Here is a 22,665-nt window from a genome sequence, read left to right as displayed (position 1 = left end):
TAACTGTATCTGCCCCACAGAGCTGCAGTGAAGAGTAGATGAGATAATAACACCCACTAAGCAATCAATGAGCAGCTTCGTTATCACAAGCATCACCAGGAAGAGTGAAAGAGAATGTATGGGGTGTGGAGCAGAACTTGGGACTCTACACAGGTTTATTAAAACTAATTCAACAGTACCTATAGACGTTTTAAATAGATTATTTGTTGTCCAACAACAAAAGATATTCTACCATGTCAGGGCTAGAATTTAAAATAATTTCTTCATCATTCCTGCCCTTCTAGTCTCAGAACTATGGGGAAGGTCAAAATATGGATCATAACCATTGGAACAGGATGTGAAAAGCAGCACCTTCGTTCACCTGACCACCAGTGTTCCAGCTTGGGCACCTTCCCTTCTGATATTTGCACACAATCCTGTCTCTCCAACTAGGGTGCCCGCACGTTGGAGGCAGAGATCTTATTCCTTTTTAGATTCTGCCCAACTAGAACAGTGCTTCTCTCGTATCACGTGCTCTCCTCACATTTCTTACACAAAGCATATAAATACACAGCTCCCAAATGTCAGAGAGGTTTAGGATGCTTTGGTTTGTTGAACTTCCCTGGACTTGCCAAAGATAGGAAGGCGGGCACTGATGCCTAAGGCTTCTGGACTGCTGACACCAAAATATCACTATCAAGGCTAAGAGTGCTTCAGAGTGAGACAGAGAAGACAGCTAATTGAAAGCTTGGTTCTACTATTTCTGAGCTGGGTGATCCTCTCTGAGCCTCAGTCTCCTCTTCAGCAGACTGAGGATAAGAGCAATAAACATCTATTCTCAGGAGGGTTTTTGGAGGATCAGAGAGAACACGTCTATGAAAGCATTCTACGTTGGGAGGCGCAGACATCCTTAATAATTGGTACCTCTCTTCACTGTCTGCCACTGTTCCAAAAGGAACATCTAATTCAGCTCAGCATGAGGTTGTTAAATCCTACTCAAACTCTAATTATCTCCGCGGGTCGGCACCAATGTCAATGTCAATACTTGACACGTGCAAGTCAACACCCCCCCCCCCCCCAGACTTCTTCCCTTAAACACAAGTCTGTCAGAAGGAAAACTTCCAGTTTAATGAAAGGCTGTCCTGGCTAACTTCCAGAACCATGTTTGGCAGAATTACTATTTTAGCCTGAGGTAGTCTTTTATTTTTTTTCAATTTGTCACTTGACTTTTATTATTGAAGTTTTGTGAATGACTAGGATGACAGTTGTGTATTCTTGGTTTCCCACCCCACTCCCTATAGACATAACATTTATATTTGTAGATTCATACAATTTTTAAGTCTCTTGCAGGGTATCAGGGTTAATATCATTTCTCGTCTCCGTGCGTGAAAATCCTTCATCAAAATAAACATGGATTCTGAATTGAAAGATATTTTTAATACAGACCAATTTAAAGCTTTCTGTTTGATTTCATCTCAAACTAAGGGCTGCAGGGACCACCAAAATTAATTGATTTCCATTAAAAGGCTTTTTTTGGGTCATTATTCTTTTATATCAAATGTGCATGTCAAGGCAAGTCAATTTTTTTAACTTAAAAAACTTTATGAGATTGGGGTTAAATGAGGACACAAGCTTATTCTCACTTCATGTTCAAGTCAGAAGGAAAAGAATATTTTAACCTTCAAATTCAAATTCTCACTCAAAAAAAAGCTTTCAAAGTACTGACTCATTGCAGAAGCTCTGCTTGACAATCTGTGGGGGAATGATGTTTGTGCCTTAAACTTCCCTAAGAGCCTCCTAATTGTACAGGATTACCTGGGGACAGCTGTACCCAACACGTGGTAACACAGACATGTCATACACAAGGTGTAAACAGAGGTGATTTTGCCCTCTGGAGTTCTTTTCACATTTGGCTCTTCCAAATCTATGCTAATGAGTACTTTTTTTCTTGTCTTCTACGAGATTAAAACCTCTCACTTAGGCTTTTGGAAGTAAGGCAAGAACTTTGCAAGTGAAAATAAAGAGCTGAACTTGCGGGTAACCCCTGACAGCTATTGAGTTTCAAGTAGGATTTATGTGCAGACACACATAGCTACCTCTTAGAGATTTATCACCTGATTTTCACACCCTCTGAATCTAGCCCTTGCATGAAATACTCACTCTTCCTTTTCCAGCTTCCTGCAAACCCAGGCACACTGGTTGGTTATTGCTGCTGTTTTGTCTCCCTCACTCTCCAGATGTATTTCCTTGTTGACGTCCATCTGCTGATATCGTTCTGAGGTCCCAGGCCCTAAGAAATCCTGATACTACACTGGTGGCCAAATCAGGAGTCAGAAAGATCCCCAGAACCTGGCCCAGTGCCTGGAGCATCATAGGCATTTTGATAAAGCACCAGTGAATCACAGGTGTGTAGTGAGGAAAGTGGGCTGGAGACAACAATAGGGAGTGGTGGGGATTATGGAAAATTGGCCAGTGCATGCCTAACAAGGGGCCACAGCCACACAGCTCCCACTCCATGAGGGAAGGCAGACTTGGTGTTGATGGATCTCATTATTCAAGGGAAGCCAGCCATCAGGATTTTTACGTGAAAATTCCTGAGTTTTTATATGTTGGCAAGTAATTCCAAATTAAAAAAAAAAACACTCTGGGTCATATTTGGCTCATCAATTTGTAACCTTTGGTTTAAAATCAGGATGCTTAGTCCAATTAGCTGAATGAATGGAACCAACTAGACTGTTGGAAGCGGGAAGTGTTCCTCACTAGTCTGCCCTTCTCCAGAAGGTCAAGGACTCTGGCTCCCTTCCTTGTCTCCCTCAAGGCTTACCTATCTCACCTGGTGGAGGTACCACAGTTTGCTCAGATCTGACTTAGGAACAGACTGTGAGTCTCATCATCTCAGGCTCCTCTGGGACCACAAAGGCTGAGGCCATGTCAGGCCAAAGGAGCTGCTACGATTTCATGGCCAATCCTCTCTTCTTTTGCATGTTCTCGCCCATCGAGTTCTGCCATCACACAAGGTAACAGAGTAATTAAAAAAAAATCTTATTTTGGAAAGGAATGAATCTTATCCACTAGGTATAACTGTTCCCAGTTATTTTGTAGGGAGATATCTGGATTATGAAAAACACAATGTAAAGTTCTGAAAGGTAGGTTAGGGTCACACAGGGAGGTGCCATATAATTATCTGGGAATTATCATCCTTGAACAGTGAACAATTCTGTGTGGTCATTACTGTGGCTCTTCCAGATGGTTCACAATGAAATGCCCAAGCGAGTCCCCAGATACTTCAACTTCTTATAGATTTGTCACCTAATTTGCAGCCTCGCTTCTCTGTGGCGTTGCTTAGCAATATCAATGGTTACTGATTTCTGTCCTGTGAGGCGCTGACTCAGGCCATATTTCGCTGTAATTTACATGCTCTGGATGATCAAGCAAGAAAAATGGGACCTGGAAGTGCTATTCTGCTGCTTTCCCTCTGAGATGGGTTCGGGAGGCGGGGAGCACAGGATGGAGCAAGCAGGTTTCTGGAAAGGATTTTTAAAGAAAAACAGAGAGCAACGCAGGCAAGAGAACCACACAAAACAGCGTGGTTCAAAAAAGGATTTCCCGGGCTTTTGTGAGTATCCTTTGAATGGTATCATTAAAAATCTCCATCACAATCTTAAGGTAATTTTAAACACTGATACTTTGCCAGAATGTTTTTTCTTTTTCCCAAAGGGACAGAGAAAAGCAAGTGATGGTATAGCGTGACGGTTCCATCATTTGTAGTTTGAAGCCCTACAGACTTTGTCTTGACAACTGGTTCTGCCACTTACTAGCGATGAGACCTTGTGCAAGTTACCTAACCTCTCTGACACACAGTTCCCAGACTTACATAAAATGGGAACAACAAAGCTGTCTTGTAGGGTTGTGGTGAGGATAACAGGTACTTAACACATAATTGGCAAATAATATTCGTGGAATATACGGTAGGTACTATTAAAGGCTTTAAACACTTACACATCAGGGAGCTCCCATCACAGCATTCTTCTGATCAGCACAAAACTGGAATGAACCTGATATCAGGAGTTCTTCCACCATGATGCGGAACAAGGAGGTCTTATAGCACAGCCTAAGTTCTGGACTCAACAGATGTGGCTTCTAATCCAGACTTTACTTCTTACTAGCTGTGTGACTTCTGCAGTATGTTACTTAGCCTTTGAAAGTCTTTGTTTCCTCGTCTGTAAAATGGGGCTAATTCCAGAATTTCCTTACTGTGTTGTTGTAAGGGGTTTCATCTGATGCCTGGAACACTGGAAGTTCTCAGTGTACGGGGGCCATCACTCTATGACTAGGCCAAAGCCCAGGAGTGATGAGTGTCTAGGCTAACACAGTAAGTCCCAGTAAGTGACCACCCAGGATTAGAATTCTGTTCTAACATTCTCTGCACAAGTTTATATCGGAGGAGAAAAAGGTTAAAGAAGAAGAATGACAAAAACAATGACTAGTTATGCCACAGGAAGTCTATGAATGTTATATTCCTTTATATTATCTGACATCAGATACACGGGGACTGTTGGCATTACTTAAAGAAGGTACAACTCAGGGAAAGAGAAAATACAAGTTTCGATTTCCGAAAGGAAAGCTCAAAAGAGATTCCAGCTGTTTGGGAAAGTAGTAGTATTCAGTGGTTAAAAGAATTAATTCTGGGGTCCAACAAATCTGGATTTAAACTGGCTCTATCAGTCCCTGCCCTTATGTCCTGGGGCAAATTATTTAACTATTCTAACTTTCAATGTCCTTATCTGTAAAATGGCTATAATAGAGGAAGTTACAATATAATAAGGTTATAATATAATAGAATCATAGGACTGATGTGAAAATTGAATGAGTTAATCTATATAAAAGGCTTAGCACAGTGTCTGGCAAATAGTAAGTATTCAATAAATATTAGTTACTCCACTTGTCATTATTAATGCCTCCATGGGCATCAATTCAGGGTTCTGGCTAAACATTCAACGTTTTTTTCACATCTCTTATTTATTCAGCATGAGTTTACAGGAAGAAAATGATATTGTCAAAGACAGTGAAAGAATATGGTTTGAATAGCAAAGAACATAGACTATTAGATGCCATCCTTGCAACATTTGGCATTTATTTCTTATTTCATAAAATCCTGTTTCAGCTCTTCTAACAGCAAGTTTCTAAAATGTTTTCTTAGTAAAATTTTTGTGTAGGTAGGGGGTTAAGAAGCTAAGATGTTCACTAATGGTATCTAACATCTTGGGTACACTTTTGCATCTCTGAAAACGGAAAGATTATGTTTACAAAATCAGGCAAAAGCTACTTTCCGATTACGTCTTATCAAATTGGGGAGGGGGGATGCAAACACATTTATTGCTCAGTCTTAAGAGTGGCAAAATACTTCATTCTCCTCCCTTATCCTTTTTTCTCCCCCAAAGTATTTTCAAGGTGGCACATACAGACAAGCCCATTGCTCTCTTTGATAGAAATGTGAGCTTAGTTATGTTACATGTGACTAAGATCTACAGGGCTGGGGTGATGCTGATGCTTCTATAAGCCACACCCACAACCCAACCAGTCACGAACCCCTAACAATTCCATCCCTAAATATCGTCAACTCTGTCTTTTCTGTTCCGTACCCACTGCCCCTGCCTTAATCAGAGGTTACTGCAATAGTCTTATTTGAATTCTTGTTTCTTAATCTTTATTACCACCTACTGTCTAGTCCTGGCACCTTCCACCCATCTTTCACCTTATTACCAGGTTAAGGCTTTCAAAACACAAAGTGAACATACACCTCTAAATCCCACACATACTGGTTTTTGTGTGTGTGTGTGTTGGAATTTTATTAGGTCTTCTCATTTATTTAATTACTTGGAACCCAGTTTTGAGGTTCCCTCCAGCAGGCAGTATTCCTGAATGCCTCCCCCTCTGAGTCCCTAGTGTAAGTCACTTTCTCCTGCGTGTCTGTCGCAAGTATACCCTTCTGCATATGCTCATCAAATGCACCTTAACCTACTTGCTTTCTGTCCTTTAGGGCAAGGAATCAACATACTCATTTTGTTAATTCGAGCACCCAGCAGAGTTCCTGGCACTCTCTAGGTGTTCAAATGCTGCTGAATTGAATTAAATCTCTATTTAATAGTGCTCTGTTAGACTTGCTCAGCCTAGTTGCCTTCGCTACTGATGGCTATGATTCCTTCCATTTTAGTGTTTCAGCCCCACAGTTTCAACTATTCTGTCTTCAGTATCTCTGCGGGGAGGAAGTCTATGAAGGGGAAATGAATGCGGCCTCAACTGTTGGAATCCTCTTCATGGCTTCTGCAAAGCAGGAGGATTTGCGTCATGCAAGCGTGCCATCAGGAGTGTCCTCAGCACGTGGAAGACAAAATGGTAGCAATATCTTGGGAATGGAGATGAAAAAGGAAAAACAAACAAACACTGGTGCACAGAATGGATGCTGCACGCTGGCTAGAGAACCACTTGGATGTTCTCCTGGATCCCAACCTGCAGCCTGGTTGGATTCAGAAAAGCCTGCCAGGCAGAGAGAAACAGTGCTAAATTATATCCAGCCATTGAGTCAGCACAGCTGAGTTTGTACCCTCTGATGTACTGAGTGTCAAATAGTACCAGAGAAACATGCAAGAAAAGTGTCCTAGAAGAGGAGAAGAAAAACAATAAAATGGATAAACTTATCCCAAAGGCAAATGTTAAGAGAAAAAAATGAGAAGGCAAGAGAATTTGGGAACAGAATGAAACTGAGGGAAAAAAACAAAAACAAAAACAAAAACTGGAAGACAAAGGAAATTAATGCCACTGATGTGGAAGTAATCCAAAGTCAAAACTATCCTTGTAATTTTGTATTCTATACTTCAGTATTGTCCAGGATGTCATTTTATTGAATATTTGGCTCACTATCACAGCTGAAACAATAACCCCAGATCATGAAAAATTTAAAGGATCAAATTTCAAGTAGAAAGAATGTTCATGTGCTCTTCTAAATTTCACTTAAGTGTAAATCCATTCACCATTACTCCTACTTAAATACCATACTATCTGACGGGACTGTATGAGTATTTTAAAATCCAGGATGCAGAGACAGGGTTGGAAATTAAGATATGTTTCACTGATAGTCCATTATGCACCTTATATCAAGCAACAAATGCCTGCCAGTGACCCAGAGCTCTGATGATATAGGAGGAGGCAGGGTACTGCAGGACCTTCTAACCCCTAAGTACACAAATACTGGCCTTAGGATGTTTTTGGAGGATTAAAAAAATTAGTATAGTAATTGCTTTTCCAGATTTTTATCAATATGTTGGGAAGAGAAATTTTTTTTTTCAGTCTGTCAAACATCTTAAAGCTGTAGACCCCAGATGAAGCTGGGGCTTTTTGTAAAGAAATGAATTGAGTATCATGTCACATTGATTTCCTTCTCATTGTACAAAGGAGAGGAGAATCTGGAAATACAGAAACTATAATTATTCAGCTCCAGGAGAACTTTTGCCCAAACAAGAGCCAGACTGCCAAAAAGACCAGTTCCCATCTTATCTTCTAGACAGGTATGGCGGGATCTGAAAAACTGGTACGTGGTGAATAGGCTTCTTTTTAAGGGAAAATAGAGATAATTCAATGACTTACTACTGAACCACTGAAAACTGCCTAAAAATATGACAGTTGCAAGGAAAAAAGGAACTGAAAGCAATTTATTCGGCATGTGCCTACCTAGAACTAATGATGTACTGGGTACTGTTAGGTGCTCTGTGAATAGCATTCCGTTGAATACACTCGACAGCCTGAAGAGATAGATGCTACCATCTTCCCTATTCTACAAAAGAGGAAGCTGCGTTACAAAGAGGCTAAGTAACTTACCCAAGGTCACACAACTAGTGAGTGGCAGGGCTGGGACTGGAACCCAGGTGGCTGGCTCCACAGTGTGTCTGCTTAGCAACTGCACTACTGTCCTCCTCATGAGTCCAGTGGGAAGAGGCCGCCATGAATGCACCCAGCAGGGGAGAGAGTCTGTCTACTTGGGCAAATTGCAAGATGCTACCTTTAAGCTCCAAGGGTCAGCCCCTCACATTCTAATCCTCACTAGTACAATGAGGATGGGGTATAGACCTGAGGTCAAGAAAAGAATGTGTGACTTTTCCTAGATAGGAAACTGCGTGACCTGATGTGTCATGAATGGGGATGTGATGCATGGGAAGGGAGATGAACGACGGAATAAAGTTTTCTTCTGGCAGAGGAGGATTTTCATCATAAAGATCCTTCTGGAATGAGACTGGCTCACTATGATTTTTAATTCTTGCCGATGATGGTGTTTCTGGCCAAAAGCCCTTAGAGTTGAAGCAAAGCTTCCTTTGCTATTGGTTATTTGGGATCAAGGGCTGCCACCCTGGGACGTCAAGGAGGGAAATCACCACACAGAAGCAGCCACAATATTTACTGCAAGTGCATTGCTAACGCTCAGATTCAACAACAGTACTGAAGTTGGTTTTCTGGAAGTTACCCAGTCTGCACTGAGCACTGGCTTACGTTCCTCCACAGACTTACCGACAGTGGGGACTCGTAAAGGGAAACGTTCTCAAACAGGGGGACCGCTCACATTAGCCTGCAACAGCATGTGTTTTGTGGATGAATGAATGAATACACGAATCCACACATGCAAGTAAGAAACCAATCTGATGTAGACCCCAAAGCTTTCTACAAACCACAGTGCTGCTGGACTCTCTGTGTGTGAGTGTGCACGTGTGTGTGTGCATATTATACAGTCTAACCTGAGCCCTCCTCCAGAACCTGTAAAAGACAGCTTGTCACGGGGGAGGGAATTCTTCTTAATGGCTGAGGTGAAGAGGCCAGATTTAACGGATCTGAAATTGCGAGACCAGGAGAGAAAAGGAACCCTGACAGCAGCTTGAGGATTTGTTTTTACAGTCTGATCAACATCCAGAAGTGAGTGCACAGCACAGTGCAAATCCCAGACCAAGAGACAAACTAGGAAGGGATCTGGCTACTGTCAGAGGAAAGTGTCTCAGAACCAAATGCAAGTCGTCCAACCTGCACTCCATTAAGCGAGGCCCTGCCATTGATTCAACAAGCAGAGGTGTCTTTAGGGTTTCATTTGAGACAAAACACTTTTGAATGTCCTCATCTCACAGATGATATTTCAGTATCAACCTGCTTACTGAGCGGGCAGTCACTGATAAAATCAAAGTGCTTTTGAACCTTTAGTGACTGCCCCCATCCTTGGTCCTCCATGTAATCACTCCTGTGACAGCTGCCTTCTGACTCTGGGAACTCTGAGTTCCCCCCTCAGGAGTTCTAACTGCATCACTTGAGCAGGTGATAAGTTCAAGAGAACAAAGATGAAGCCGTAACTTTATGGAGGCTTCATCGTTTTTTCCTTTCTGTGTGCACTGTTTACACTCAAATGGCATCGCATCAATTTTTTGGCCACATGAGTTTGTGGACTTGGCTTTAAAGCAAACCTGAGCGAGAGAGAGAGAGAGAGAGGGAGAGAAAGAACACAAACGTATTCCCATCCTCAGAAGCATTTTTTTCAGTAAGTCCATTCACATCCCTTCATGCCCGAAAAGAAATTTATTTGTAATGTGTACAACACAAAGAAAGATCCAATTTCGATCTTCTTTGATGTTCAAATCTAAGAGTAATGCTTTACTATTCCCCAAAGAGAGAAGCGTTTCAACTTGTCCCTGTATTTGCTCCATGAGAGGCATGAATAGCCTGCCTTTCTCTATCCAGGCATTTAAACTACTGTCATTTTACTAAAATCAAGGCCAGCAGACTGCATTTTCTTCTTCTCCAGTGAAGATTTTCACTCCTGTTGCCTATTCACTTACCAGCTAGGGCAGCCTGCAAACATCTTTCCTGCTAATTTAAACTGATCTATGATTTGGGACAGAAAGAAAGGTCATAGCACTGCCTTTCAGGAATAACTTCTCCACATTTTGAATGAAACAGGCATGAAAATGACTTTCTTCTGGGATCAAATGACAATTTTTGAAAGCTCATATTGAAGCTGTTTTTAAAAATAGAAGCTGGGGAAAATAACAAGTCCTGCTGTTTGGTGAGAAAAAAGAAAACTCAGCAAGCAAGTGAATGTTTAATCTCAGTGTCAGCTTCGAGTTAACACTAAATGTCTATATTAAAGAATGGGAACGATTTTACAAAATAGACATATGGCCATGTGTACAGGAGATGGACGTCCTTCCTGTGTGAGTGCGAAGTGCTCAGGCTCTGAAGTCAAATTTAGGGGCTGGTGACTATGAGCTAGTAATGTCACCTCCCTGAACCTCAGTTTCCTCAGAGGTAAAACACACAATAATTCCCACAGCCACGGCTGGGAGAATCCCAGGAGATGACTGTCAGGGGTGTGGTGCAGAGCGAGCACTTCAAAAGCCCCACTCTCTTGTTTTCCCCTCTTCAGCATCCTCTCAGGTCTCTAGCTTCCTACACTTAAATCACACACACACACACACGTATGGTAGACATACCCCTAGCTGACCCTATACAGGAGAGACGCCAGAGTATGAGTTCAGTGGGCAAACAGCCACATTGCCCGCTCATCTCAAAACAGCGCCGTCTTGGTTGGGCCAACAAAACATAGTCTTGGATCTCTCTGGCCAGTTCCACTGCCTCAAATGCCCCACCTTCTCTGCCTGCCCTTGTTCCTCACCTGCTTTGAGAACCACTCTCAAAGCTCACTTTGTCTATGCATACTTTCCTGATGGCCCTGCCCTCAGGCTCACACCTAGATGACGTTCCTGAACGTCTGGGGAGCAGAGTTCACCTGCAGGGCTGCTTCCTCTGTGCCCGCTCAGCGCTGTGTGCACATCAGCAGGGTTTCCCAATTTGGTTTGCTAATCTGCACTGTCGTGATGTGATGCTCAGCCCACGAATGTCGCTTTTCATTGCTTGGGGGATGAGGGCCTTGTTCCTTCAGTTAGATGATTCTAGTGCTCCAGGAAGGCCCCTCCATCCTCCTGAGCGGTGCTCACACTGTATTCCTATTCCTCAGGGGCTGCCTCTGGGGAGACCTCAGCTGCTTCGGGTCCAGCCTCTTCCCCTTCCTCTCAAATATTTCAACCCGAGCACCTAAAAGCTGCTGCTTTATGATACAGCTTGAGCTCTGGGGAGCATATTTTCCCTTTCTGTTCTTCTTTGCTCTTCTTGCTGATTGTATATAAATTTAGAAGTCAAGTTATGAAGTTCATCCCATGAAATATCTTCTTGGGATTTCAATTAGGACTGAGTTGCATTTAGAGTTTAATTTGGGGAGAACTGATATCTTTATAATATACCACATTTATTTGGATCTTCTTCTGCATTCTTCATTAATGATTATTTATTGTTTTTGCTATAAAGTTCTTAAACATTTTCTTAGAGTTAGTCCGTGGTACTTTCTGGTTTTGTTGCATTTGTGAGTAGAGTCTTTATTTCTTTTACGTTTGCTATGGCTGGTGTAGAGGAAGGCTACTGAATTAGGCACACTGCTAAAGGATTTGACAGGAGTGAACTCTCAGTAGTTCCAACTATTTAAAAAATATGTATTCTTCCCTGTGGGAATTCTTTTGAACAAACTGGTTCCACTATTACTGAAAAAAAAAAACTTTGAAAACCTATAATCTAGGCTACTGGGAAAATAATGAAAAAATAGATAGTTTCTACTCATTTGTGAAGCTTTTAGTCAAGATGTCCCAGAATTCAGGTCACTGAAGCCACCCGCTCACCTCACACTGCCTGAGCCAGACTGATAAAGCAGTGGGAAAGATGGCATTAGAATGTCACAATAGCTAATGGGAAGGAAATGAGGGAGCAAAACTGTCCGCTTCAGAAAGGCAAGGGAAGTGTTCCCAGGACATTCCTGCAGCCAATCAGAATGAACCTAACGTAAACGTATTGGCTGGAAAGTGACAAGAGCAGAGACTGGCTGTGATAACGTGAAGTGAATTTACCTTGAGGGACATTTGCCTGTCTTTCTAGCAGCCAATAAGGAAGGCATCGTACTATGAGCACGGTGTCATTTTCTGACATCTCATTACAGGATTCTGAAAACCTCAAGGGAAACACATATCCGACATAGAGACCTACTGTTCTAAACTGTCTCATGCCCTGTAGTGAAATAATCCTTCAGTTCAATTACAGACCCTCTAGGCAAGTGTTATTCCTCCTTTTCTGTTTCTAAGGCATCAAATGCGTTTACCTGTTAACTTTTGCTGTTTATAATAAAATTATTGTTATGATGAAAAATGTCAGTTAAATTTTGAAATTCTACAAGGAAGGAGAAACTAGAACTGTAGAAGGGACTCCAAGAATCCAAAAAAACTGAATGAGGAGCAGCTTCTTTTGCGGTTTTCTTCTCAGACACAACTTAATACCAAATTACATGGTGATGCTATTTTAAGAGGTGTTCGAATTTGTAAAATGAATGAATGGTCAAAACAATAAACTCCTTAGAATCTTGTAGTGATGGTAATTCTCTGAACATATGAAAGCAGGCCCATGAAATGCAACAAACGAAAGGACCAACAGTTTATCAAAGGGAAGACACAAAAAGGAAATAAGAGAAGAACAAAGAGTTTGGAAAGAAAAGAGAAAGAAGTGGACAGGAGAACTCATCAAGAAGGCAAGAGGCAAAGAGCAAACATTTCCCACCACAGTAGTAACTCCAGAACTACAAGGAGGTTCATTCATTCAATCATCCAGCAAATACTGACCAAGTCATCGCCATCCTAGGGGCTGGAGATACAATGTTGGCCACAGCATACATGACTGCTATTGACTACTGCAGAGACAACCATCAGTTGGACTTTATTGGTCACAACCAAAGAGGGCTTTGACAGGGCCTGGACTAAGACAATGTATGTGGCCAGAGACATACTGTTCTCCAGCAGAAAAGTGACAAAAGAGAGCATTCATTCTATCCACTCAATAAATACAGATTGGGATCCGTGCATACTGGGCCCTGGAGATAGAGTACAGCCTGCCCTATGCCCCGCCCTATTGGAGATGCAAGGGTAGAGACAGGAAGCAAACAACAAATAAATATGTTCATGGTGGTTATGGAGAAGTATAGTGCAGGGCAAGGAAGGTCCAGAACTCTGCTTCATTACAATTGTTTTGATTTTGCTGTTTTTCAAAGGCTGATTGAGTAAGGCCTTTCTCATCAGGTGACATCTGAAGGCTGACTTGATGAAAGGGTGGGCAGGAGCTATTTGGATGTCCGGGGAAGAGGGAACATGTGCAAAGGCCCTGAGGCAGTAGTATGTTTGGACTTTGTAAGAAGGCACTGCTGCCAGGCAGCCAGAGAAGTGGAGCAAAGGGAGTGACACAAGAGAGGAAGGAGAGAACGGCTGAGAAAGAGGAGAGGAGGGGAGAAGGAAAAAGGGAGGCAGAGAAGAAGGGAGGAAGGGAAGAAGGAAGAAAGGCATCTCCCAGGGTTTTTACTGCTGGTGAGATGGTTTCGAGCAGAGGTGGCACATGATTTCATCTGTTTTAAGGGAACTAGGATCCTTACATGACAAGTTTTGAGGCATGCCTTTTCTGGGGAAGAATTCAGGGCCACTGTATAAAAGTTGGACTTATGGACCATCAGAGAATGCTTTAAAAGCGAGGAGGAAGGGGAATTTCACATCTCTGTAAATCAGGAACTTGAGAAGACAGGATAAAGGTTACTAAGGATGGGCAGAAAAAGGGGAACACAGTCGACCTTCACTGGGGTCTACCATGGAGCTCCATGTTTGGGGAGGCAGAGTGCCCAGTTCTGGCTTGTTTGTAAATTGGGGTGGTCACACAGCCCTGTGCTGGCCTATACGATGTAGGTGGAAGTCTGCTTCTGGGATGCTAAGGTTTTCCTGATTAAAAAGACAGCTGCACTGTCTTATCCTTCTCAGAATACAGATATGATTGCGGTGGAGGGCAGGGGGAGTAGCTTCCTTCCTAGGGGGATGAGGAATGAGAGAAGCAGGCTCTGGATGGAAGAATGAAAAGACACAGGAGACTAGGTCTCTCATGGCAAGATGGAGCAGTATTACCAGCCTTGAACTGCTTTTTATTGGGCTTCTAGTTAAATGAAAAATAAAAATCCTAAAAAACTGTGGAGGCTAGTCAGAAGAGGCTATATACTATGTGATTCCAACTATCTGACATCTGGAAAAGGCGAAACTATGGAGACAATAAAAGGGTCAGTGGTTGCCAGGGGTGGGTGTGTGTGTGTGTGTGTGTGTGTGTGTGTGTGTGACAGAGAGAAGGATGAAGAGGCGGAGCACAAGGGAGTCCTAGGGCAGTGAAAATACTGTTTGATATTATAATGATGGATATATGTCATTATGTTTGCCTAAACCCATAGAGTGTACACCACCAAGAGTTAACCCTATGGTAACCTGTGGGTGATTACAATGTGTCTGCGTAGGTCTGTCTTCAGTAAAAACGCACCGTTCTAGTGAGTGATGTCGATAATGGGGGCGGGTAGTAATCTGTGGGGCTATGGGAAATCTCTGCATCTTCCTCTCACTTTTGCTGTAATCCTAAAACTGCTCTAGAAAAAGAAAAGTCTTTAAAAAAAACTGTTAAATTAAGCCACCGCAGTTAGATTCTATTACATGACACTGAACACAATTTTAACTGAAAAATCATTGCCAACAGCCACTGAGCACTAGTGATATGCTTTTTGGGTATTAGTGTATTGAATGTGCACCATAAACTTCCAAGAGTGGAACTGTTATTATTTCCTTTTACAGGTGCGGAAACCAAGGACTTTTCAGGCTGCGAAATACTAATTGTAAACTTATGCTGGTGGTTCTAACCTGCCTCTCTCCTAGCTCAGTAACATCAAATGACCTCTGCTGACACCACAGGGAACAGAAGAATCACCCTGCTGATCTCTGAATCACCAAAATTCCTGATCCATGAAATCATGAGCAGGAATAATAGGGTGGTGGTTCTAAGCCACTAAATCTTGGAAGCTTTGTTACATATCAATAGATGAATGAAACACAAACACTGCAGGATCTTGTGACTCAGGCTCAGAGGCCGAACCAACCACCAATCAAAGCTTTTAGCAAGGGCTCAACCACTGGATTTTGGAAGACAAAAAAAAACCTGGGTGGCACAGATGAGACAAAGAGAAATGTGACTTTTCATGGGTCATCTGTCCTAGACGATGTTTTCAAACGAATTTGAAAACTTCCCTTTATGAAAACTGACCGTATGCCATGCGGTGCCAATGCACGACTCAGCTAGCTGGACGCCAGGAACGTCAACAGTGCAGGAGAGAAGCTACTGTAGTGTTCACGCCGTCAACCTGGTGATGTAACCAGCATGCTCTATATTGCAAAAAGGTGACAGTTTGGCACAAGGATGTGTGAATTCAAGTGATTAGATGCAAACTAAAAGAGAGATGACTATTTCCGAGAGCTTGGAATGTTCTTGGAATGGAAAATGATTGTGAATTTTGGGGGAAAAGTACCAGAGCAATCTGTTTTCTTGGCTGCGTGCTATGGAGCAATTTTAAAGCACTAGAGTACTTTCCATATTTTCCAATCACGCAAGTCCAGAACTGATTACGACTCACAGCGTCCTCCCAGATCCACACAGTTGGAGCACTCCATGGCTTTGAGGGAGATGTTTCACCTTGGAAGTAGGTGCCCAGATCCAGACGGCACATCTTCCTACAGCAGGAACAAACACTTTAATTGCAGCATGGCCCTACAAGGGCCGGGTGTTTTGGAAAATCACTGATGGCCTGACTCTGAGACAACCCAGATTCACTTCCTCTTACCTCACAGACACAGAGCATAACCTCTCCCACCAAACAGCAGAACAAAAACAAGTCCTACCAGAAACTGAACTCCCTCAAACAAAAACCACAGAAATTTAGATTGTTGAGATCTGTGGGCAAAGACACACACACACACACATTTGTATATGCACAGAACATCTCTGGAATGAGCCCCAAGAAATTGGTAGCTATGGTTTCCTCTGGGAGAACTGGGGACTGGAGAAAACTGGGAGGTTGATGGAGGAGGAAGATTTATTTTTTCACCATAGGCTTTTGAATGTTTTAAATTAAAAAAAAAATCCTACGCTGCATTATTTTTCAAAATAATGAAACAGAATAATTCCAAACCTTTATATGGTACTTATGATCTGCTAGGCAATGTAAGTGCTTTATGCATATTCACTCCTTTAGATTTACAACAACCTTATGATGTAGACATCATTATATATCATCCTGATTTTACAGATGAGGGAACTGAGGTACAGAGAGGTTAGGTAACCTGTCCAAGGACACACAGCTAGTAAATGTAGAACTGGGATTTGGATTGAGAGAGTCTGGCTCTGGAATCTGTCCTCAATTACTATATAGCACGCTTTGCCAAAAATAAATAAACTCAGTCACCTGCTCATAATCAAGTTGAGGCAATAAGAGAGTTCATTTCTTTTCTCACCTGGCTCTTCTGGGTGACGGATGGGGAAGATGGTGCCTCAGAATAACCAAGATACAACCTTAAACCCATGGGGCTTTAGAGGGCTTCGAAATTGTGTGAATATCAGGTCAAAAGCATGACTTTGGCCAAGCTGCATAATCGTTCTGAGCCTTAGCAACTACTATGTATCAGGTAGTCTGCCAGACCTTGGGGACAATTAGTAAATAGAGTCCCGGCTCTCTAGAAATTTACTGTGTCCTGGGGGAGACAGACAATAAACAAGTAATCACACAAATTGTAATGAGAACAACAAAGAAAAATTAAAGAGTGCATTCAGAGATGAGGGTTAGGGTCCTGGTTTAAACTGGATGGTCAGGAAGTGTCATTCACACAGAGTGCTGAAGAATGGGCTGGAATAAAGCAGGGAAAAGGGGAAGAAGATGGGAGAAAGGAAAGTATTCTGGCTGGGGGAGAATAACCTATGTAAAGGCCCTGAGGCAGGAAAGAAGTACCTGTTTGAGGACAGAAAAGGCCTCTGTCTGGCTAAAGCAAAGTGAGCCAAATTGAGTTTGGAGAAAGAGACAGATCATGTAGACCATGGCAAGTATTTCACAATTCTCTTAAGAGCCATGGGAAGCCACTGCAGGTTAACAGGAGTGACATGATTTGATTTACTTCTTAGGAAGATCATTTGGGCTGCTGTGTGGAAAATATCCAAACAAAGAGGCAACGGAGGAAGTGGCTAAGACCAGGTAGGAAGCGATAAAGGTGGCCTGGAACAGAGAGCTGGCAGAGAGAGAAGGAGACACGTTTGAGGTCTGTTTTGGTGGTACAACATTTTCTGACATTAGTATAATAATGTTAGTTATGAAGCGTTATGATGAGGCATAGAATCACAGGTGTGAAAAAGCTTTGTCAATTATAAAGTGCTAGTTACAAAGGTAACTCTTACTGCAGATGAAGGAACCAAGTACTAGAGAGGCTCTAAGTTGCCCAAAGTCACACAGCTGCTTCGCGGCTAGGAGGAGGCTGGCCTGTTACTCCTTCATTCACTGCGATCACTACTCTGGGTTGACCCCGGCGGTAAGAAAGGCAGGCTGGTGACCAGGGCTCATTCCCTCGTCAAGTGGACCTCTGGTAAATAGAGGAATGACACCTGGGATGCTCCTGGCTCAGGATTACCCAAGTAAACAGAACCCAGGATCTATGAGGGAGGACTCCTCGGAAAAGATCACATCAGCTATACAACTCTCTGGGGTATAAGATGGAGATGTTTCATAACTGAAATACCCCACAGTGACAGGTGCTCCTCCCTTATCATTCTGGGTGAAGGTATGTGTCCAATGAGGGGGAGACAGGATCTGGGGAGCAGCTCTTGAGGTCCCAGAGAATTTTCTGACCTCATCTGAATTTCCTGATGTCTTGAACATTTGAAATGATTTAGCAAAAGTTTATATTGGTTAAGAGCTCTGATTTATGTGACATGATTTCATGATCTCATCCCATGTGTTTGGTTCAGTGGCAGAGACCTGCTTCCCCGGCTCTTTGCCCCTGTGTAACATTAGCCCAACTGTAAGGTTCAGGGCCGAAGGGAGAACAGGAGGCGTGGTTATATTTGAACCCCTTGCTAGTGGTCTAACTCTGATATTTATTTGATGCTTCAGATACCTACTTCCTTGAAAAATTAGTTTTTTTAAGGATACTTGTACAATTTAAGAAACATGATACACCTGGCTTCATTGTGAATTGGTAAACGTGGAAGAACACAATAGTGGATTCTTTGTGATGGGTTCTATGATCACCCTTTCCAGTCTGGTCCTAAGCAGTTATCTTAGACAGCACTCTTTGGATGCTTAGAAATTCACCTTCCATCCTCCAAGTGCCAAAGAGAAGAAAAGGCACAATGTCAATGTTCTGCAGTGAACATCATTCCCAAAACTAATCACAGCCCTAAGTCATGGAGTTCTTTTCTCTCTCTTTTTTTTTTTTTGAAGATGAACAAATTATCAATTTATCTTCACACACAACTTCATTTTGAAACTTAGGAGGAGGATGAAGGAGAATTCTCTTCCAGCACTCTAGCTGGAAGAGAAACCTCTCTTGTCTTCTCTGCTAGTAACAAACTGTATTTATGCTGCAGGCACCAAAAAACAGAATCAGCAAACAGACCTCTGCTCCTACTCTGGGTACAAAAATCTCTGATCCTGAACTGAGCTGCTGCGGATAAAGCCCACCACAGGGCCAGGGCTGCCTCTTGCAGAGGCTGCACACGGGGACGTCACAGGTTTGCAACGCAAGTGGAAACACGTTTCATAAAGAGAAGACGTTTCACGTTCTCTTTCCCTCCAGACAAGCTCCCAAACTAAAGCCTGGTGTTTACCTTCAGCGAGTGGGTCCAGGGTGTGTATCATGAGCTGGAAGATGCTATTCCTCATGAGACTGTTGTGGAGGGAGGCAGAGCTGCCACCTCGCTGGAGACGCGGCTTAGCCTGAGCAGAGAAACCAGACAGGGATGCTGTTAGTTCTCAGAAACGCAAGGCAAGCGCATTACAGATAAGGTCCTCGCCTAGTCTGCCATAAGATCACACAAAACTGAACCAAAGATTTTCAAAGTACATCCCTTCAAAGTCTCCTGAAGGAATGGTGTTCTCACATCCTTTCCTCCTTAAGGAATTAATCCCTATCATTTTTTTTTAGAGCTTAGCTAGTCAATGTGCTGTAGGCTTCACCTCCATTAGTTCATCTCATTCTCAAAATGAACCCTGTGAACTAGATTCTGTTATCGTTCCCTTTACACAGATGAGGACACAATCCCAGAGCAGCGAAATGAGGTGTTCCGGGCACACAGGCGAAAAACAGAGGATAGTGGAGCGGATGGTGGTTCTGCTTCACTCAGAATCCATTCTCCAAACCAGTGGGTGGTCCCTAAAATGTTTGGACTGTGCACCCTATCAGTAAAATTTTTGAGTGTATATATATGTATCAATCTCTATATCCATATGTACATTGATCTATATCCAGACATACTAAAATATGAGCATATATGTCATAAAACACTTGCAAAAGTAAACATTTTGAAGACTAATAGAGAAAGTAAATGATAGAGGTGCTAATATTTCCCCAATGTGCCACAGAGGAACATCCCGCACATCTCCTGGGTCCCTCCCTTCTATGCTGGGAATCACAGCTCTAATCCATGAAGTCTGTGTTAAATGAGATCTGAAGAGCAAGATGTTCTACTATGAATCCACAGAGAAGCTTTCTGACTCCAAAGAGGACTCCTTTTGCATAAACTCCTGCTACTTTGGCCCAATAAATGAAACCCAAAAGTAAGGGAGGAAGAATGCACTTCTAGAGATGTTGCCAACAAAATTTTTCAGTCAATCTTCAAAAGCAAACAATATAAAGAAGGACCCTAAACTCTCTATATTTTGACAGATTGTTATCCTGAACAGGAACTACTTTCTCCTCCTTCAGTTGATTTTGTGCCGCTCATCGAGGGGAAGATGTTTCAGAGCAGCTGAGCTTTATAGATGGGCAGGTTTAAGAGGGAGGGAGGTAATGTCATGTGAGAGAATCTTATTGAACTTTTGGTCCAAAGTTGTGACATGAAATTTTTCTAGGGTCAGGTAAACATAAAATACTATATCCCGCTGAGGAATCTTCCAATCCTTTACAATGTTTTGCAAAATATTCCATCACACTCCAGATCCACGAGGGGGTTTCCCAAGAAAAGTCCCATAAAAGACTTCATGACCAAATATATTTAAAAGGTGCTCCACCCTAGACCAACCCACCTTTAAAATTTTAGGTTATACATTAGACCACTAAGTCTAACACAAAAGAAATCTGGTTAACTTGATTAACTTGGACAGTGTTTCCCAAACTTTTGCCCATACATCCCTTATTCTAAAGAATACTTATTAACAATCATGGTCTACATGTTTGGAGAGAAACGTGAAGCCCAGAGTAAGCTTGAAGCGTGGGTAAAATGTCAGTATGAGGTACATGGAGAAAACTGAATTTTCAAATGTGATTTTATTATAATTGATATTCTATTAGAAATAATATTTCCAACTCCATAGGGTTTGGAGAAGATTCAGAGGGGATTAGTGGGGTCTCAGTGGTGAACCAGATCACGGGTCACAAAGGGAGAGACTGGGTCTGCACTCCTAGCTCTGTACTGGATTTGCATGTCCTACGGGCTCTCAAGTGTTTGCTCTGAGCACCACAGTAGGAAGAATGGGGTCAAATTTATCTTCATTACTAGTCCTTTCAGCCTCAAAAATCTAGAACATTTTAAAATGCATTGTGTTATTTGATTAAGATGATTAAGGCTCAAAATATTTTAGGAGCAAGGTTAAAATATTTGAGTGGAGTTGAAATGTAACCACGGTTTGATGGCTGAGCACAAAAACTCTGAAGGTCATTTCCTTGCCAAGCTGCACAATACAAAGTGTGATGTGTTAATCGGCTAGGAACTGGAAAATGTGTTTGTTGTTAATAGTTTGTCTTAATCACTGTTACTATGGTCCTGATTCTGAGAAACAGAAGGAACTCTTCTGCAGAGATCTTCATTAGCCTAGGATTACATTTATAGAACTTAAAGCATTCTTCGGGGCATTATGTAGAGATTGAATATACAGATCTCATGCAGCATTTCTTTTGATGGAACCAAAAGAAATCTCCAACCCCAAATTAGGTGCATGCAGATACACAAAGAAATAGGTATCAAGCATTAGATCCCACCCTGTCCCCAAATATCAGCTCAACATCCCTTGGAATGGAATTTGGAAATATCTCACTCTTTCAACTCTTTCATGCCAAGAGCAAGAGAGAACTCAAGTTTTGAAACCTAGTCCCAGAAATAATTTGTCACTGTATTTAAGAATTCAGTTGACACTAATTATAGGAAAGAGCATACATACACCAGCAGATTAGACCATTTCAGTATTCCAAGGGAGAGGATGATCTGTTGAGCACAAAAGCCTCTCTTCCTCCCACCCCTGCCCCACACTCTCCACAGGCACATGAACAGGTACAGACAAGGCCGCTGCTTCCTACCGGTAGAGCCTGTTCATCCTTGTCCCTGGCTGTAGATGACTGCATAGGAGGAAAAGGCAAAGACAAAAGACAAAGAAGTAAATAAACAACAAGTCACATATAGATTTTACATTTAATCACAAACATCAGTACAGGGAACGATTTGGTTCTTTCTGCTCCTGGGAAGGATTATGCCAACACTGGGGGTCAAAAGCACATATTTCCAGCCAACATATAATGCTTTATTTAGGCACAGGGTACATTCTCTTGAAAGATCAAAGTTGAATGGCCGACCGAAATGCCCAGTAACAGAGGCCAGTGAGATCCATTGTGGCCCAGCCATCGAGTGGAATCCAGTGGTCATTACAATGAATGGGGTAAGTACACATTAACACAGAAAAACATAAGACATGTTGTTAAGTGAAAAAAATTAAAAACCTTATTTATTATCTCATTTTATAAAGGAAAATAAATGAATAATACTTCAGTATATGTAAAGAAAAAAAGTTCTGCAAAAATTATACCAAACTCTTATTAGTGGTTACTCCTGGGGGCTGGAATTACAAGGACATGTCATATTCCATGTCTTTTGGAGGCAGTCAACATTCACTGCCCCACATGTGGTGAATAAAATAAAGCCTGAAGAAATCAGGCCACTTGAATTAAAGACTAGGATCATCACACATGGAATTCAGAAAATCCACCTTCTTTCCTGCCCCACCACGTCAGGTTTCCCATTCTTAAAATGGAAATATCTGTCAAGTTGAGAGAAGTTGACTAAAATCCAAAGGCTCACGAGGGTCCGCTCATCTGCTGGGAGAGACCGCAATTCAGACACGGGGACACTGCGTTCTTCTAACAAGCCCCAACTGGACGGCTTAACCTTCCCCACTTGAAGTGAACACTCCCTCTTCAACAGAACCAGGCACTGTCCTGTAGTCTTTCCAATGGTGTACAGGTGCCTTGTGATCTTCCTCATGATCAGACCACTGTCTCTGTCACTTCACCTCAAGTAAGGGTGCACACAGCAAGAAGAAACTGGAACCTTTCCCCTGTCTGGCCTTCTAGTCCTCTTCCCCATTAGCATCTTTGCTGATCTATGTCTTCAGGACCAATCATACACTTAGAGGAGCATTTATGAGGGCAGGATTGTTTTAAAATCTTCATGAGCCCTGGACTCTCTTCTTTA

General features: G+C 42.3%; 1 protein-coding gene across 6 annotated transcripts in view; it reads right to left on the bottom strand.

The window, feature by feature from the left end:
• Positions 1 to 22,665, bottom strand: part of SLC24A2 (solute carrier family 24 member 2) — a 221,112-nt gene that overhangs the window by 65,944 nt on the left and 132,503 nt on the right. For 5 of the 6 annotated variants that reach the window (XR_012071914.1, XM_031677005.2, XM_072959341.1 and 2 more), the window contains exons 3-4: positions 21,498 to 21,536; positions 18,814 to 18,922 (exon numbers count right to left, since the gene is read on the bottom strand). Coding sequence is in view for 5 of the 6 variants with exons in the window: in XM_031677005.2 (XP_031532865.1) it covers positions 18,814 to 18,922; positions 21,498 to 21,536 (148 nt within the window). In the remaining variant the exon portion in view is untranslated. The remainder of the gene's footprint in view (positions 1 to 18,813; positions 18,923 to 21,497; positions 21,537 to 22,665) is intronic. The other variant, XM_072959342.1, reaches the window with a different exon arrangement.

The sequence above is a fragment of the Vicugna pacos genome, chromosome 4, assembly GCF_048564905.1.
Source record: "Vicugna pacos chromosome 4, VicPac4, whole genome shotgun sequence".
Lineage (NCBI taxonomy): Eukaryota > Metazoa > Chordata > Mammalia > Artiodactyla > Camelidae > Vicugna > Vicugna pacos.
This window is presented reverse-complemented; position numbering and strand designations above follow the sequence as displayed.